This window comes from Durio zibethinus, chromosome 16 (genome assembly GCF_047325235.1).
Source record: "Durio zibethinus cultivar Kanyao isolate XHJ-2024 chromosome 16, ASM4732523v1, whole genome shotgun sequence".
NCBI classification, from domain to species: Eukaryota; Viridiplantae; Streptophyta; class Magnoliopsida; order Malvales; family Malvaceae; genus Durio; species Durio zibethinus.
Window position 1 is genome coordinate 2087953 of NC_143177.1, and position 17698 is coordinate 2105650.

Genomic DNA, 17698 nt, shown 5'->3' on the forward strand with positions numbered 1-17698 from the left:
AAATTAAGGAATTATTTGCAATGAAATGAAATTAATCACCATATAATCAATCTTTGATTATCAGAAAAAATTTTGATGTTTTGGAGTAATTTTTTTTTTCTGGTCACTTGGCTGTTGAAAGCCATTTAATACTTAAAGTTCAAACTTCAAATTATCAAAGCTCATAAGCTTTGAATCAATGATAAATTGATGCCTTGTTCTTGGTCCCCCACCAACTTGATTCCTACGTTTATTTCAAGTCTCTATCATCCATTGTGGTGAGCTAATCCATTCGATTTTAGCCCCCTAAATTTTCTATTCCCTCGAAGCCAAACATCTCAGGAAACCTGACAGAAACTCACCTACTTATCATTTCTAGTTTCTGAAAGCAGTGTTTACTTAGTATAAAGCTTTGCATGTTTGATTGTTTTCAAGATCCAAGCACACCCTTTTCTTTGCATTGTTTGACAAGTTGTTTTTCATGGATCTTGTAAGTAAAAGTTACACGAATACGATCCGACTTTCACAAGCTCTTTCTCCAATCACAAGTCCAGGAAAGTCAATCTTGGGGCCTTATTTGCATTCATCTGATACAAGTTTTCCCATTATAGCTATTGCTGTCGTAGGAATTTTAGCTACTGCTTTCTTGTTATTAAGCTACTATATCTTTGTCATCAAGTGCTGCTTCAATTGGCACAGGATTGATCTTCTAAGGCGATTTTTTTTATCTCGAAGACTACCCGAAGACCCTTTAATGGCATCCTCTCCAGCAATGGAACAGAGAGGACTCGATGAATCTGTGATAAGGTCAATCCCAATATTTCAATTCAAAAAAGGTGGAAACAGCAGAGATTTTGGAGAGAGAAGTTTTTGTGAATGTGCAGTTTGCTTGAATGAGTTCCAGGAAGATGAGAAGCTAAGAATAATACCAAACTGTAGCCATGTTTTTCACATTGATTGCATTGATGTTTGGCTTCACAACAATGCCAATTGTCCACTTTGCAGAACAAGTATTTCGAGTTCTAGTCGGTTCCCAGTTGACCAAATCAATGCTCCAAGATCAACTCCACAAGATCCAAATCCATATACCGAAAATATCATTAGTGATGATGAAGATTTTGTGGTGATTGAATTAGATAACCATAGTTCCACTGATCAAATATTGCTTGGTGCAGAAGAAAGATTGAACTCGGGGGAGTTATGGACACAGTCTATTAGCCCTTCACCAAGGAAATTGGAGCAGAGAATTATGCAGAAAAAAGCAAGAAAGCTTCATAAAGGGACTAGCATGGGAGATGAATGCATTGACATTAGAGACAAAGATGAGCAGCTTGCAATACAGCCAATAAGGAGGTCTATCTCAATGGATTCATCAGCAGATCTGCAGCTCTATTTAGCAGTTCAAGAAGCTGTAAGACAAAGCAGACAAGTCACTGAGGTTAGCCCCAGTGAAGGTTGCAGTAGCAGAGTGAGAAGACCTTTCTTTTCTTTTGTTCACGGCAAAGGGTCCAAAAGTGCAGTTTTGCCCGTTTATTTGGAGCCATAAAACCAGAGTTTTAAGGATTCTTTTCTTTCTTTCTTTCCTTTTTTTAACATAGAGATTTTAAAAAATTTTGACATAGAAATGTTCAAACTGAAATGGAAAAAAATCATTAATTTATTTGAATTTCTTTCTGGGGTTTATAAATTATAAAGACTTGGGGTAGGGGCAGCTGGTCCATTGTGTTCTCATATAACTTACAGTCATGATTATGAGCATCATTATTCATTGCTTAAGCAGCCTCTACCTTTTTATACAGTTCTTGTTCATTTTTATTTCTTTTCTTGATGGGATCCGGTATTTGTCTATTTTTGCTTTTTTTTTTTTTTTGGTAAATAAAAGTTTAGGCAAAAGAAAGTAATTCCATTCCATACACAAAGCATGCTCAAAGTCTCATTGAGAACTTGCATTGAATTTAGAGATTGCTCACCAAATGATTCTGACAGAATTGAATCTAAAACTTACAAATAAATTATCAATCTCACTAACTCAACCAACTCGACTGTCTCATTTTTGCTTTGACATAAGGGACAGAAAGACTATAAAAGAAGTGGTAGAAGAAGGGAGGTCCCTTCAAATTGATTTCGCTGGCAGAAAAGTGGTTCTCTTTAATTTAGAGAATCCGATGGTTACCAACTTCTATTGCCAATAATGAATGGTTGTTGAAGAAGGAATATATGGTTTGGTCTCGGTTGGAAACGGTCTTTTTTGGGCCAAATAAAAGAAATTCATTCCCAGGAATCACCATACACTGTCAGTTTTACTCATATCAGCATGATAATTGAGATTATGAGATCTTGTAAAATGAAACTCTCATCAGCAGTTATCTTTATATACAATTTAACAGAATGTGGTGCTGGTAACCCATCCCTACTTTAGATTCTGACAAATGGGGGTGGGGTCGCCTAAGCCAACCCAAACTGCTCATCCCTATTTTTGACTGTGTTGCCAACCCAGCCCGCAGGCCTATTGGCATGTCTCTTGACCAACTTCAATTTCTTCTCTGGTACCTCTTCCCACATCTTCATTATTTCCTTCATAATTGGCCTAATTTGCCAATTATAATTCTTCTTTGTCCTTCCAAAGTGATTAAACAGAACTTCAGAATCCATTTCAACAATCACCTTCTGATATTTCCTAGAAGCAACTAGTCCCAATCCTGTTTTTACTGCCAAGGCCTCTGCTACTGGTGCTTCGCCTACCTTCACCTGCCTTCAACTGCTTTCCTACCCCATCAACCAAATTTCCACTTCCATTCCTTATCACTATTACCCCATCAACTAGGTCCTAATTCTTCTTAAGTCCACTAAAATTCCAGCATGTAAAAATCACCTTTGCAGCATTTGATCAATTTTTATTATGGAACTACTATAAAAACTTTTAGCATCTCAAAGTCACCACAAATTCTTTTTACCAAATACATACGAACTAAAGCCATGGTCAATGCCACTTGGTTTCAACTCAACTGCCTGGAGAATAAGAGTATTGATATGGATCAAATGCATTGGTCTTAAATTGGAGTTGCAAAGTGTGTGTTTTTTTCTTTTTCTACTTGAAATTGTCATATATTAAACCCTGTTACCTTGATCATCAAAACTAACAAAAAGTCTGATACTCTACCAACAGATCATATAGTTTTTGTCTGTATCCTGATCACTGTAAAGTGTGATTTGATGGTTTCCATATTGTTTTTCTGTTAGGCATCAAGTTCATTTTCTTTTGCAAATTTCTTTTACCCTTCCCCAGTCTTTCTTTGGATCTTCCTCAATCAACAGTTGCCAGGTTCAACCATAGACCTTATGGAAAACCTCATGGGCAAAACTGAGGATGCTTTCAAATAACAATGGTTTATTTTACCAACCTGGTCAAGTCAAGAGTGTAGCAATTGAAACAACTTATTTCCACCTGGTAAAATTTTAACTTCAGCTCAATGTTTCCACATTTCAGTGACAAACTTTTGAAAAATAAATGCAAAAAGAGAATCACATGGGGCCTGGAGGAAAGAGTTGGAAACTTGGAGACAATAAGGATGCAACTTCTTGAAGGTAACAAAAGGACAGACAGGAAACAAAATTGAAGATAAATAGTTAAAACATTATCCAATGCAGCTTCTTCAAGGTAAGAAATGGGCAAAGATTATGATAGCTGTGGCAGGTGGCGACCATTCTAGGATTATGGTATATTATATTGGGATTCATTTGGATGAAAAATAATATTCATTTGGGTCAATATCTCTGTTAGGCCCAAAAATATCAAATCAATTTCGTTTTCATAGCCATTTGATAACAACCCATTTCTGGCATGGCCTCACCCGCAAATAATAATTAAAAAAATACTTTGACTACATTTTATAAATTAAAAGAAAAAAAAAAGACAAAAGACAAAAGCTCACGTTTCGCTTTAGTACTTACATAATTTATGTGTAGTTTTTCATATGAGCAAAATAATTTTAAAAATTTATGTTGTGTTATATTTATCACTATAAATATTTTATCATTATAAAAAATAATTTTAATTTATAAAAGATAGACATAAAATAAAATTTTATTAAATTTGTGAAGCTACGTTATAAAAAAAATATATATATAAATCTCAAGTATAAATCTACAAATCAAAATCTAAAATAAAATAATTCAATTCAATTTTATTAAAATAAATCTACAAATTAAACATAAAAATTTTCATCTCAATCCTTAATTTTAAATTTCAATACCTAAAGTGTCTGTTTCATCTAAAATTTATTCCAAATACATGTGTTAACATATTAACTGAGAGAATAAATTCCCTCTTTAAGCAATTACTTTGGATTGGATTTTTTCAAAATTAGTTTTCATATTTTATATTCAAAAGTAACTTTATTTAATTTATATGGTTAAATAAATATTAATGGATAAATCTTTTTTAGAAAATCGTTAAGGTAACAAAATTTTTATGTAATTAAAATGAATAAAATTTTTATGTATTTTCAAGAGATTTTTATTTTTATATTTTTTTTTATCCAAACACAAATTTCTAATCACATTTTCTATGAAACCATATATATTATGTTTGACAAAAAATAAAGTAATTATTTTACTTTTTTTTTCTTTTTAATTTGTAAAAATATATAATCCAAAAATATTTGAACCGCCGAAAGTTGAGTAGTCCTAACAACGGTGTGGCGGCGCGCAGCCGGGTCGTTTTGCTAACTCCACGTGTTTCAATTTAATTGGACATAATTTTCCACTTCCAAGTTTAAACCTAAAAAGCAAAAAGAATTTAAATTCCCAAAATTTCCTAATCGCTACTCGAATCCTTCCACTGTCCCTCTGTATATATTTCATGCAAATTTCCAAAAAAAAAAGGAAAAATTGGAGTGTGGAAGTGGTGAAAAAAATGGATTCAATCGAAGACTGGGATTTTCTGGATTATAATTTTATCAATGAATATACTTCTCCAGATTTACTTTTGCCCAATAATAGGTGCTCTTTTTCTTTTTTGTTGTAAAAAATTTTTTATTTAATCTAGGTTGTGTCTTTTTAATTAATTGTGAATTAATTGAGGAATTTTTTTATTTGATTTATGATTATTCTTTTTGTTGCAGTAGTGGTAGAGAAGTTGAATTCTCGTCTGGAAATGTTGTGCATCAAGAAAAGGAATTCGCGGATAGAGATTGCTCTCGCAAGAGGTATTATTTCAATTTATATTTCTAAATTTGTCTATTTTTTCATCTGTTTTATGGGAATTTAATTGTAAAATATAATTCAGAAACTATTAATCCAAAGTGGGTTTTTTTTTTTAGGCCGATTCGCTTAGTTCTCAAAACAATAAAAAGAAATCTCTTTTTTCCCCTAAGTTTTCACTGTTTATCTTTACTTTGTATTGGATTTGTTATCAATGGCAATACAAAATTTGGGTTTTTTTTTTTTTTCTTTCAAGTTTTCGTTTCAGTTTTGCTATGTTTTGTACTTAGAATTAAAGACGGTGTGTGCAATTGATGGATTTTTAGGGGACGCGGTGGAGCATGCAGCAAGCCAGGGGCCAAAGCATGCCGTGAGAAATTGAGACGGGAGAGATTGAATGAAAGGCATGTATCTTCCTTATTAGATTCTTATTGTAACCTTTTATATTTAATGGTTGCAGTATGATGATAACCTTGAGTTGATTTATAGTTGTATGTTTCATTTGCATATCTCTCAAGCAGGTAAGATGTAAGTTAAAGAAACAGATTCTGTTATACTCTTGTAGGTTTCTGGATCTAAGCTCTATTTTGGAACCTGGGAGATCTGTCAGGACAGACAAATCGGTGATACTTGATGATGCCATCAAAGTTTTGACCCAACTAAGAACTGAGACTCAGGAGCTCAAAGAAACAAATGAAAAGCTATCGGAGGAAATAAAATGTTTAAAGGTTAGTGTTTTTTTTTTTTTTTAATCTAGACACGTGCAAAATAGGAAATAGACATCCACATCATTTTGGATATGTAATCTGCTGCAATGTTAAGTGAACTACCAGTCTTTCAACTCCTTTATTCTTTTAATTTTGTTAAAGTAGCTTTTTTCTGATTCTGCACCCTGTAAAATGTTTATTACAACAACAACAAATTAAGCCTTATATCCCAAAACTCTGGGATCGGCTATATGAAAGGCAAAAAAGGAAATCATATTAGGTTATAGTTTTGAATCTTCTTGCGCCACTCATTTCTATAAAAAACAACATTTTCGTCTATTTCTTTAACCTTCATATTATTTTTTATTACTTGCATCCACGTCTTTCATGGGCTATCTCTAGAAGTTTTGCTTCCACATTTTTCCTGTACAATGTTTATTGCAGATGTAAATTTTGGTTTATTATTACCATTTGGATCAATTTATTGTTTGATGTGACGATTCTCTATCTTCTTGAGTATTTGTTCTTGACTTGCTTGCTTGTATATTAGATGAAAATTGAGAAGTTCATAATTTTGCTCGTTTGTGAGAACTCAGTTCTAGGGAAAATAACTTTTAGATGATGTGCTTAGATTTAAAGAATGTATTTCCATGTTGTAGTTGGAAATATGCCTCACTGACCTTTTTTCCTTTTATTTTGATCTCAATTTGGTGGAGATGGGATCGTCTTTATTGCCATGTGTAGGTCATTTTTGAATTTTTACCATTTGCATTTGTTTGTGACGTATAAATGGATGATCACTGTGTTGTCTAGCTTTAACATCTGTCTTTCTGAATCTGGTTTCTTCACCATGACACGAGATCTGTTTCTCTCACCTTTTATTGTTAAAACAGGTTGGTCTTTAATCTAATTAAGAAAGAAAATAAATATTTAAACAGTTAAAGCTTAAAAAGTTTGCATAATAAACTCCACACTATTAGAGTTCATCGAGGAGGCAGAATCACCTGTAACATGTAGATAACAATTTCATGGATGAATGATTCAAATTATCCTGTCCTTTGAGATTGCATCATAAATTCAAGTGTCTTCTTTTCCTTTTCCTTTTCCTTCTGTTAACTTTGCATACAACAGGCTGAGAAGAATGAACTTCGCGAAGAGAAGCTTCTACTGAAGGCAAATAAAGAAAAGATGGAGCAGCAGCTGAAAACAACGACCATTCCACCAGCCGGGTATCTTCCTGCTCACCCAGCAGCGTATCATCCTGGGGCAAATAAGATGGCAGTTTTTCCTGGTTATGGTTTGGTCCCAATGTGGCAATATTTACCTCCATCAGCACGAGATACATCTCAAGATCACGAGCTTAGGCCCCCTGCAGCGTAGTGTGTTTTTCTTTGTTTTATCTTTACTTGTCAGTTAAGGCTTTGGACAATCTCAAACATCTTTGAGCATCCTCCACAGTTATGTCCTTGGCTGATCTGTAAATATATGACTGGAAGTTTGATTATCCCATTTTAAATTCAACCATTGGTTAATGGATATCTGGAATGACCAGAAACCTAGTTATTCTTGAATAAATGATTCTTTCACTTTCTACATGAATTTGAATCTCTCTCTCTCTCACATAGCTTTAGCTGGAATCTCGCTATGGTTAATAGTTTGTAGTTCCGCAGCAGTTAATTCTTTTGTATTACTTGTCTTTGGAGTTTACTGCTGTTATACGAACTTAATAGCGTGTTCATAATTTCTGAATTTTATGCTTTGGGATGAAGAAGTTATAAAGATATGCTTTGCAAATTTCTATAACATGATCACATCATGGAATTCCTCTTTTGCTCTTCAAGGTTCGCATTGCGATCCTTACCCTTCAGCTGAAAGGGTTTTGTGTGCTTCCGAGTTGTTTTTGTGGTCATGGACCAAGTCAGGTTGCCCCTTCTCTTCCAATTTGAGGTTCCCGATCACGATCTTTACCCCACAGCAGTAAATACAGGCCAACGATGACAATTACTCCCCCTAAAATGCTGAACAAAACACAGGTGAACTTTTCAGAACCCATGAGTAATATGTTGGTCTTCTAAAGTTTTGTACTTGATAGATACAAAGAGATCTCGAGTAAATTGAATATAAAATTACCTGCCAGTGTAAAGCTTTTCACCGAGGACAAAGTATGCAAGAATAGCCACCAGTATGGTTGAAAGGGGATTGAACATAGTCACAAAGACTGGCCCTTTCTCTTCCGTGCACCAGAGTTGAATGAACATTATTAAACCGGAGCACACCACTCCCTGTCATGGATGATTCAGAATCAGAAATCTACAAGAAAACTAAAATTTTCTTTCACTACATTTAACTGTAAAACAAGCCCCTGCTTACAGCATATACAGTAGCACAGAGGTCGATATTGAATCCAATTATCCAAGCAGCTGGTTTATGCTCCACAATGACCGTGAAGATGGCTGATTGTGCAGCCCCAACAAAGCTCATCCAAGTAGTTAGTGACAGTGGTGCTGGATATCGTTTCAATGTAAATGCCTACAAATTTTTCCTAAGCATATCAGAAGCATACTGCTGCATCTCTGGTGTGGAAATTAGTCAGTATCTTTCATTTTACCTTTAGTTATTCATAGCTTTTTGTTTTTTTGGTATTATTCTTTGATGGTTATAGTGTTGCATGGAGCTTGAATTTGGTCAAGGCATGAGTTTTTACCTGCATGATGTACCAGATAGACCAAGTCATGCAGCTTGCAACAGTAAGAATTGAACCCTTCAACCAATTCTCATGAATGGCGGATTTTCCTTGAATATGGACTAGAGGATGCCATAAATTTTTTATGGCAGGACCCTTGTACAATGTCATCGTTGTTACACCGACCAAGGAGACAGATGTCCCAAGAACTTTGGCTATTCCTCGAGGACTTCGAAGATTAACAACCTCCATTCTGCATGAAGTTGATCCTAGATATGAAGTGATGGTTCAATTCATGGATGCTTTGGTAATTTATTTATCAAGAGGGATACTAACCTGAGCACAACCGCAATTACGAAAGTCAAAGAAGCTATAGTGTTGACAATTGCTGCAAGGAAAGTAGGAGAGGTGTATCTCAAGCTTGCAAAATACATGTTGAGAGTCAAACTCACCCTGTGGTAATTGGAAGAAACCAAAACTTAGTTTTATTTTAAGTTTTTATTGCAATGTGAATGTAACTTTTAAAGACATCCCTACCCCAGGATGGAGTTAACAAATATCTCCAGGAAAAGGGCAAATGTCAGCTTTGGTCTTGTTTTTCTGCATGAATGAAAGAACAGAAGTTGTGCATATCAACATAAAACATGATTGCAAATATTTTCATGCAGAAATGGCACACAAGTTTTTTATTATTATTATTTTTTGGTATAAAGGAGGCCGTAACTTATGAGATAGAAAAGGGTTGCAGGCACTGAATTTAAAGTGATGGCTGCATGAACCATCTAAGTTACACTTATAGTTTGCACAGAAGTCATATTTGCATGAAAATGAAAATGAATATTTATGTACCTTTCAAGGAAATAGGCAAAAGGTAACATCACGATGCCGGCTATAATGAGTCGATAAGTTATGTGGACTTGAGGATTCATCCCATGATTAAAGCAAGCTTCTGTAATAATATAGAGAAAAGTGTAGCCAACCTGAGCAAGTACCATGAGGAGATGTGGCATGTACCTGCTGTAAATTTCCGAATACAAGCCTGCTTGATGCGCCATTGTCTCCCCTGCTCACTTCTTCACAAGCTGAAGGAGCAAACAAACATTATATACACTCAAAAAAGTAATGTGAGATTTGTTCTTATTTCCATTCCTGTTGCATGTTGTTGTTAGTATCATGTTCTTGATTAAAATTCCATCTAAATTCTATTGATTCCCTGATTAAGCAACTTGCTTCAAGTTTCAATCAAGTTATGCTAGATTCTTTAATTCGTTACGCTATATTATCACCTTTTACACTTTGTTAATAAATTTCCTATCAATATCTTCTTCGATTTGTTAAAGCTTGAAAACTACTCGAGCTTTTTCCTTCGCATACTTGATTTTATGTGACGTTGAATGAAAGAATTTTTAAATATACCTCAAATATTAATAGAAAGAGTCATGGAGCATCATTATGCTTACAACAGAATCAGGTTCTCCTGGAATGTTTCCAACTATGATCAGCATATTGGAGGGGAAGTTCTAGGCCTGCATGTAAGTGCCTTTGTCACCAACATTTTAAGAGACTTTTTGTTGGCCGCTGCAATGTGTCAATTTGCATGGTGTTTTCATTTGCCATTTGTGTAAAACTGATTTGACACATTGGGTTCCTTTAACACTGAAACTACTTGAAATTGTTTCTTTGCTCTCAAAGGGAAAAAGATGAAGGGCATTGCAAAACGTGGTTGGATATATACGGAATAGCTGAGATCAAGTGACAACTTTTCTGCAATGTTATCATTATTGTCAAATAAAACATGAAATTTTACTAGGTTAATTTAATTAATATTCAAATGTCATGTTATGGTTTTCTTTTTTTTCTTTTTTTTTAATTTTGAAAGAGAATGATTTGAGTCTAATTTTTTGAGCAAAGATGCATATATTTATTATTGAATTAAATATCTGATTTATGAGTAAAAATACATATATTTATCGTTAAAGCAAATACTCAAACTTATACATATGTTATTAAATATGATAGTCGTTGGTATATTTTATGCATTAATTAGTTATTTCCACACGAAAAATTCATATGCAATTTTGAAACTAAGAGTCCAGTTGGCTTTTTTTTTTTTTTTCCATTTGTCCAATTGGCATTAAATTTTGCTTTTCTTAGGGTAAAAAGAATACTAAATCTAGAGATACAAAAATAAATTATAAATATTGGGATTAGATATCAAATTTATTGGATGTTATTTATTGAAAGTGATTATATAAATTAATTAATTTAAAGTCTAAATTTTTAAAAAAATTCTTCATTTACTGAAATTTAATGTTAAAACGTTACATGTATAGAATAAAATGACTTTCAATCTCAAATTCTTAGTGGGCTGACTCAGCATTTTTTCTATGTCAATTTCCATCTTCAACTAGAAATTCATGGATGCTAAAAAGTATAGAATATAAGTTAGTTACAGAAGTCATTTGCTACATAATTTACTAATGCTGAATGGGCTATTCATTGATGGAATCAAATTCAAAGTATGATGTATCTTCCACTCCCATTTAATTCAAGATAACTACAGATCATGATTTGAGGATGGCTGAGCACTACAGCTCGCATGTATGTTTGAAAGTTGAAACGATTAGAAACAACGATAATTGATGGCCAGATCAAGATTATTATTATTATTAATTTGCCAGTGATCAAGATTACTATTTTAAGTACATAAAGTAGTTAATTTAATTGAGTTTTCACAAAGAAAAAAAATTTAAAATGGAGCAAACATTTGAGCATTTAGTTAAGTGATTAGTATATGATTTATGAACAAGGCTGATTTGAACAATTGTGTGTCCCTAGGAACAATTTGAAGGTTATAAAAGATTAAGATTCTATCTTTGAGCTCTCAAGATTGGATATTTGGATAAATGGGGTAGAATTTACATAATGGAAGATAATTAAATTTAGTTGTGTAACTCAATATCATCGCATGTAAAAAAAAAAAATTTCAGAACCAAAAAATTTGGTAACTTTTAGATGTTAATTCTTAATTGATTTAAAAGAAAAAAAAATGCAGAGTATGAAATATAATGGTTGAAGTATCAAATGAATGGATCCAGGGGACCGATAGAGCATTAAATCCAACATTTCTTCTGGTAGGGTTTGAGCAAGGAACAACTTTTAAACACGAAGGAACAACATTTTGGCAATGCATTTAAGCTCTCAAAAGCTGATTTGGACTGCAAATGCAATGTCTAAATATGCACACAAAGTTGCAAGTATAATTGGCATTTGAGCATAAGAAGTGATTTTCCATTAATTTGAAAAAAAAAAATACAAGTTTCTTCTCCAAACAACGGCAAGAAACAGTAGGAGAAGCTCATAGTAACCAAAACGTATTTGTACTCTCGGCATATACATGCTGTTGACAAGCTTTTATCATCGAAAAAAGAGGATCCTATAGTCGCAGCCAGACAAAGTTGATAAGAGCACAAAAATGACAAATCCATCATTCTACAAAATATAATTTGTTAGAAGAAATGGGAGAAAAAGGTGCACAACTTTCATGCCTTGCAGTCTAAGCATGTTGATAAGAGCATGATTGAGCAACCAATTCACCAAAACCCACTATGGTTGAGCAACCAATTCACCAAAACCCACTATGGTTGAAGTTTCAACTTTCAAGCCACTAAATTTCACATGATATAGACAAAATAATGGTTTGCTTCATCCCATCGCCAAAAAAAAAAAAAATGATGTTTCTATCACATTAAGTAATTCTATAGGTAATTAAACGCGTTTGCTTGTAAAAGAGGAATTTCCCATATCTATTTACTTTTCAAATCCACATAACTGATGTTTTATTTGCCACCACTAGAAGCAACCAAAAAAATAAAACCCATGAGGGAATAAAACAATGCTGAGCATCATAACACTATATTCACGTTTTTTTCTTTTCTATGGACATTATAAGAAGATCAAAATTTCTGCGATCAACGGTTTCTTGGAATGTGGAAGAAAACCAAGAGCCTGTACAACAAATGTTTAAGCGGCAGCCAATAGCCAAAGCATAATTAAAGATGATATTGAAATTGCTATCCAACCAAGGAAGGCGAAAGCAACTGACAACTGATATTTTTGGCATTCTTCTCCAAATTTGCAATTTCCCAAGTCATTAAAGTACAATACAGCAATGCCTGCCGAGGAAGAAGCTGCAGCCAGAGACAATGTAGCCGTCACCTGTGTAAAATTTAATACCAATGTGAGTTTCAATTGGAAATAACTAATTCCAAAACCATGTGGGATTTCATGAAAAAATCAAGAAGGTTCAGAGTTTTGAAGGAGGCTGACCCAGTCTCCAACTACAAAAAGGCTGACTAAAATGGGATTATGGAGGACCTTCTTTTTCACCAAGGCAATTCCATCTAATAATGCGAGAGCAAAGCTCCAAACAACTTGCAATCCCATTGAAGCAATAAGGTAACTGCAAAAGAAAGATGATCTTCAAAAACATATCTTTAGATTCCTAGGTTGAGACAAACATTTGCAAACCATTAATGGTTGTCCAACTATAACCCCAATGTCGACAGCTGCAAATAAGTACCATCAAATATTTATAAAATAATTGGGGAAAATATAACCAAGTTCAGAATTGGTTGCCTTGTCCATTAGTTATGAGTGATTCCTGACTGAAAAGTTCTGTCATAGCAGAAGTAGATAGTCTCTATGAACTACTAGTACATAAGAAACAAATAAATGTGTAAATGGAAAAAAATGTAGGAATCGATACCTTAGATATGAATTTAGTGTTCTTAGAGGCTGTAACAATTTGTGATAAGATTGCAGAAGACAGCAAAATGAGTTCAGTGACATCACAATAAGAATAGATATGTTTAATGGCCCATGAAGACTCAGTGAACTACAAATATGCAGCTAAGATCCAAATGTTTATTCACAAGGATTAGTTACTCAACAAAATTTTCAGCACTTGCATTAGATACTTAAAATAATAGAGTTCCATTGATTACATGAACTATTCAGGTCTTCCATCGGGCTAGCTAATTTGTTTGAGTCATAAAACTCTTATCACACCACATAAAAAGGAACTTCAAAGTCTATGTCAAACCAACATCATGCCTATGAGAAGTAATATAATTCATCCCTGCTATGGTCCTATACCGATAACGACGATTTTATCATCATAAACTTACAACTACTATATTCTAACTCAGCTTGTTATTAAGTGCTCATAATTCGGAAAAATCTAATCAGAAGTTGGGACTTTGCGGAGCACATCCTGTCCTTGTATGCTTGATCCTAATGTTGTCCATCCAAGAATGCAAATGACACATGATCAAGATTTAACCTAAACTGAGATTCATTTCCTCATAAGCAAAGCATCCACACAGCAGCAACTGTACATTTTCATCTACCTCTTTAGGCATAAGCAGAAACTGAGAAAACTTGACGTATATCATCCCTCTTTTGAATAGAATCTGCCGTAATGAGTAAAGTAAGGATTAATTTCTATCTTCCCTTTCTTTTCTCCAATCCGTGAGAGCCAAGTATTAAATGGCAACCTGAATTCTCCAGTTCTTTTCCAAAATGATACATTAAGATGGAGATAAGACAAATAATCTAATGGTCCCTAATGCAATTTTACTTGAATCAGGAAAAATAGATAAACTGTCATCACTCCACCTTCTTTTTTTCACAAATTCAAGAGTATGACAAGGATGGTGAAAAATGTCTGATTCATCACAAAAATTCCTAATTTAGTTATTATACGGATAATTCTTTATAAATTGCAACTCATTTCTCAAAAAAATATGTTCAACTCACTGTTACCATAAACAGCAAGAAAGCAGATATTTAACCTCACAATTGAATGATATACTAACATATTTTTGAACTGCATTATGAGTAGACTCAACAGAGAATCAGAACTTTATTGAAACATCAAGACAAAATAAACTATTGATAGATCAGTCCAGTCAAAATTTGCAAACTAATCAAAACTCTGCAGGATTCCTAAACCAAACATTATCTTCTACTTAACTTTCAAAGTACAAGACAGAAATTATAAACAAAAGCAAAGGCATAAAATTATAATGCCTAGCTATATCCAGCATAGATTTAGAAAATAACACCCAAAAGCAAAATTTTCCGGTAAAATAAATTCAGCAAGAAACTATAAAAGAGCAAAAGGAAAATACCAGAAAGCTGTGAAATTGAAGAAGCTAGTAGTGGTACCCATGGAAGCAATTGATCCAGCTGCAAAAACGCACTGTACAATCCTCAAAAAAAGGCTAGTCAAAGTCCCTGGACTTCCAGGAAATGCCCTCATTTTTATTTTACCTCCAAATCCAAAGAAAACCCTTGTATCAAACCTCCATGGATCATCTAAACACAAAGCAAACCATAAAACAGGGAAAAACAGGTTTTTGAAGACAAATAAAAAAGACCCAGAATCTAAAATTGGGAGATTTGATGATAAACTTTCTCAGAGTTATGTTAGTTAAGGATTAAATCATGGGATTTGCAGAAACCAGAGAATTAAAAAACACAATAGAAGGATGACATGAACAAGTGGAACAAGAAACTAATTAAAAAAATGGGAATCAGTTTGATACGTCAAAACTAAAAAGTAAATAATAATAAAAGACGGGTTTATTGCCAATGATGTTATCACCGGAAGAAACTGTTTTCAATTCTATTTTATATTTTCAGCCAAAAAATTCAACAGTTTCAACTACCTAACTAGGCCTGAACTGAACTCATCGTAGTGGGTAAAATGTAAACTGCAAATTAATGATGTCTCACGCGACTTTTTCTCGCGTGTTACAACGCTTTAATTATTTTTTTTTTTTGGTTAAAATGATAATTTTATTCGTAATAACTTTTTGTAACTTTTGTTTTGCTTAGATATTAGTTAAGCCATTATTTATCGAAGGATTAAAATAAAAAAAAAATTTATAGGTAAAGATCATTTTTAAAATAATTATATGCATTAATTAAATTTAAATTTAAATTTTAAATCATTAATTATTGATAATTCTAATTGCAAATATCTAATTTTAAATTAAAAAAAAGTTTCATACTTAGTAGTAAGTTTTAAATAGCAGCTTGATACTTACAAAAAATGATGTTTTGTATTGAGGAATAAGTATTAAATAACATTTTGACAAAATAATTTTTAATTCGATTTTAACCGAATTAATCGATCGAATCAATTTAATTTAGTTAATCAGTTAATCATTGAATAAATTTTTATCAGTTAACAAAAATAATTTTAAAAAAATTTTAAATTTTAATTAATTCAATTTGAAATTGAATTAATTAAATTAACCGAAATTTTAACCGAAATATAATATAATCTAAATATAAAATAAAAAATACATGAAATGGATCACTTAATTTTATAAATTGTTAAAAGTTTTAACATAATACTTTAGTATTTGAATATTTTATTAAATAATTTTATTTAATTTGTTAAAAATATGATAAATTAAGAGTTTAAAATATAATTTAACATAAATGCATTTATTATTCGATTAACCGAAAAAATTAACCAAATCAACTGAAATAAATTCAATCGGTTAATTTTTAAAATTCATAAATTCGATTTGATTAATAAAAATAAAATAATGTAATTTATTTAATTCAGTTTTAGATAATTCGGTTTGAAATTAACTAAACCGACCAAATAAATACCCATACAGCTAAGCAATGCGAACGATGAAAATGATGAATTTGTGTGATTCAATCTTATGAAATATACATTAATCTTCAGGGTTGAGATGATTATCAATAGTGAAGCAACACTAGTCGGTGGAAAAGGATTTATTTTTGCTAGAGTGAATGTAGTGAGCAGGTTGATAATCTATGTTGGTGTGAGTGTTTTGAATAGGGAATTCTCTTTATTGTTTTGGGATTAAAAGAGTAAGATCCATTGGACTTGTTAAAAGAAAATGTTTAGTAAATGTTGTAGGAACATACTGTATAAAAAATAAGAATGACTATTGATAAGAAATATAATCAAGACTATTAATTAAGTAATAAAGCAATCAACATAGACTGATGTAGCATTATTTTTTAAGAACGTTTCTTGAACACCTTTTCATTCATTTATAAATACTTGAAAATCATATCAAACACTTACAATGTGGAAATACCTTTAATTTAGCAAATGCAATAGCAACAAAAAAAAAAAAAAGAAAGTGTTCAACACATCCTAAGTTCGATGAATTAATATTGTTTGCCTTTTTTTTGTCAAATAAAATGCAGCCTGGGTAGCTTCCTTGTAGGGTGATATTTAAAAGATTTAGGCTAACAAGAGTTTTAACGTTAAATCAGAGGTGTTGATTTATATTCCTCCTTCAAAGAATATGTTAAGAATTAGACTTGCCAATACTATGATCTGAAATCACATAGACATATGAATTTGTATATGCATACATATTTTTTAAAAAAAGTTTAAAAATTTGAGAAAAAGTATCAGAAGATTTCTCCGTAAATTACTCTCCAATCATTTTTAATGACATATATCATCTGGTCATCAATTCTTAGAAATACTTTAATTGTATTTATAAATGGCACAATTTAATGCAGTAATTTTTTCTTAACTATGATAAAAAAAAAAAAAAAAAAACTTTTTTTTAGATTTCATATCATTGTTGTTTTTGCTATTTAAATTTTGTTCTTAACTATAATTAATGTCAGAACTTGTGGACTACTTAAAATGGAATCCACTTTCGTAATTACAATCACAAAAATTGGTTGGAGGTCCAAACCTTTTTATGATAAAAAGTCTAATTTTATAATCCTATTCTAAAGTTATAAAAATTATAACTCAGGACAAATGTAATCATCCAATGAAAGAAATAAAAACATAAACTAAGTCCAGAATTTACTTTGATCCCAGGATTGGACAAAAGATCAATGTTCCTGGATCAGACAAAAGCTCCTGTTATCTCAAAGCCTTGAACCCAACCCAACCCAACCCTAGTAAAGATAAACTAATCCTTCTATAAGGCCGCCCTAGAAACTTGAATATTCATATTTGAGGTTAGAATCCAGGAGTTCCTTCACAATGCTGAATCATCTCTTTTCCCCTTTTTTTTTTTCTCTGAATTGTTGAATTATATCA

General features: G+C 32.4%; 2 protein-coding genes and 2 pseudogenes across 4 annotated transcripts; 2 read left to right on the forward strand and 2 right to left on the reverse strand.

Annotated features, from left to right (window-relative positions):
- The first annotated feature begins 361 nt into the window (after positions 1-361).
- Positions 362-1651, forward strand: LOC111298540 (RING-H2 finger protein ATL16 pseudogene; annotated as a pseudogene).
- A 3130-nt stretch (positions 1652-4781) lies between these two features.
- LOC111291980 (transcription factor bHLH104-like) lies at positions 4782-7487 on the forward strand. 2 transcript variants are annotated; one of them, XM_022884154.2, is made up of 5 exons: positions 4782-4980; positions 5106-5186; positions 5508-5585; positions 5747-5909; positions 7020-7487. In XM_022884154.2, the coding sequence occupies exons 1-5, from the start codon at positions 4841-4843 to the stop codon at positions 7266-7268; spliced, it is 711 nt and encodes a 236-aa protein (XP_022739889.1). In that variant the 5' UTR covers positions 4782-4840; the 3' UTR covers positions 7269-7487. The 2 variants fall into 2 exon arrangements, with proteins under 2 accessions (XP_022739889.1, XP_022739880.1); XM_022884145.2 differs by having other exon boundaries at positions 4784-4980; positions 5103-5186.
- A 114-nt stretch (positions 7488-7601) lies between these two features.
- On the reverse strand, positions 7602-9629 carry LOC111291992 (WAT1-related protein At4g08300-like; annotated as a pseudogene). Its single transcript, XR_016328552.1, has 7 exons — positions 9421-9629; positions 9109-9171; positions 8908-9024; positions 8593-8824; positions 8259-8417; positions 8019-8170; positions 7602-7906 (listed from the first exon to the last, which is right to left on the reverse strand). The product of XR_016328552.1 is annotated as a WAT1-related protein At4g08300-like (transcript).
- Positions 9630-12348: 2719 nt separating this feature from the next.
- On the reverse strand, positions 12349-15306 carry LOC111298538 (CASP-like protein 5B3). Its single transcript, XM_022893252.2, has 3 exons — positions 14766-15306; positions 12901-13033; positions 12349-12789 (listed from the first exon to the last, which is right to left on the reverse strand). The coding sequence occupies exons 1-3, from the start codon at positions 14894-14896 to the stop codon at positions 12595-12597; spliced, it is 459 nt and encodes a 152-aa protein (XP_022748987.2). The 5' UTR covers positions 14897-15306; the 3' UTR covers positions 12349-12594.
- Between the last annotated feature and the right edge of the window lie 2392 nt (positions 15307-17698).

Coding starts and splice junctions, on each gene's coding strand:
- LOC111291980 (XM_022884145.2), top strand. CDS start 4,841: ATGCAAATTTCCAAAAAAAAAAGGAAAAATTGGAGTGTGGAAGTGGTG. Junction 4,981..5,102: donor TTACTTTTGCCCAATAATAG/GTGCTCTTTTTC, acceptor TTTTTGTTGCAG/TAGTGGTAGAGAAGTTGAAT. Junction 5,187..5,507: donor AGAGATTGCTCTCGCAAGAG/GTATTATTTCAA, acceptor ATGGATTTTTAG/GGGACGCGGTGGAGCATGCA.
- LOC111298538 (XM_022893252.2), bottom strand. CDS start 14,896: ATGAGGGCATTTCCTGGAAGTCCAGGGACTTTGACTAGCCTTTTTTTG. Junction 13,034..14,765: donor TTCAATTTCACAGCTTTCTG/GTATTTTCCTTT, acceptor TTTCTTTTGCAG/TTACCTTATTGCTTCAATGG. Junction 12,790..12,900: donor TTTTTGTAGTTGGAGACTGG/GTCAGCCTCCTT, acceptor AATTTTACACAG/GTGACGGCTACATTGTCTCT.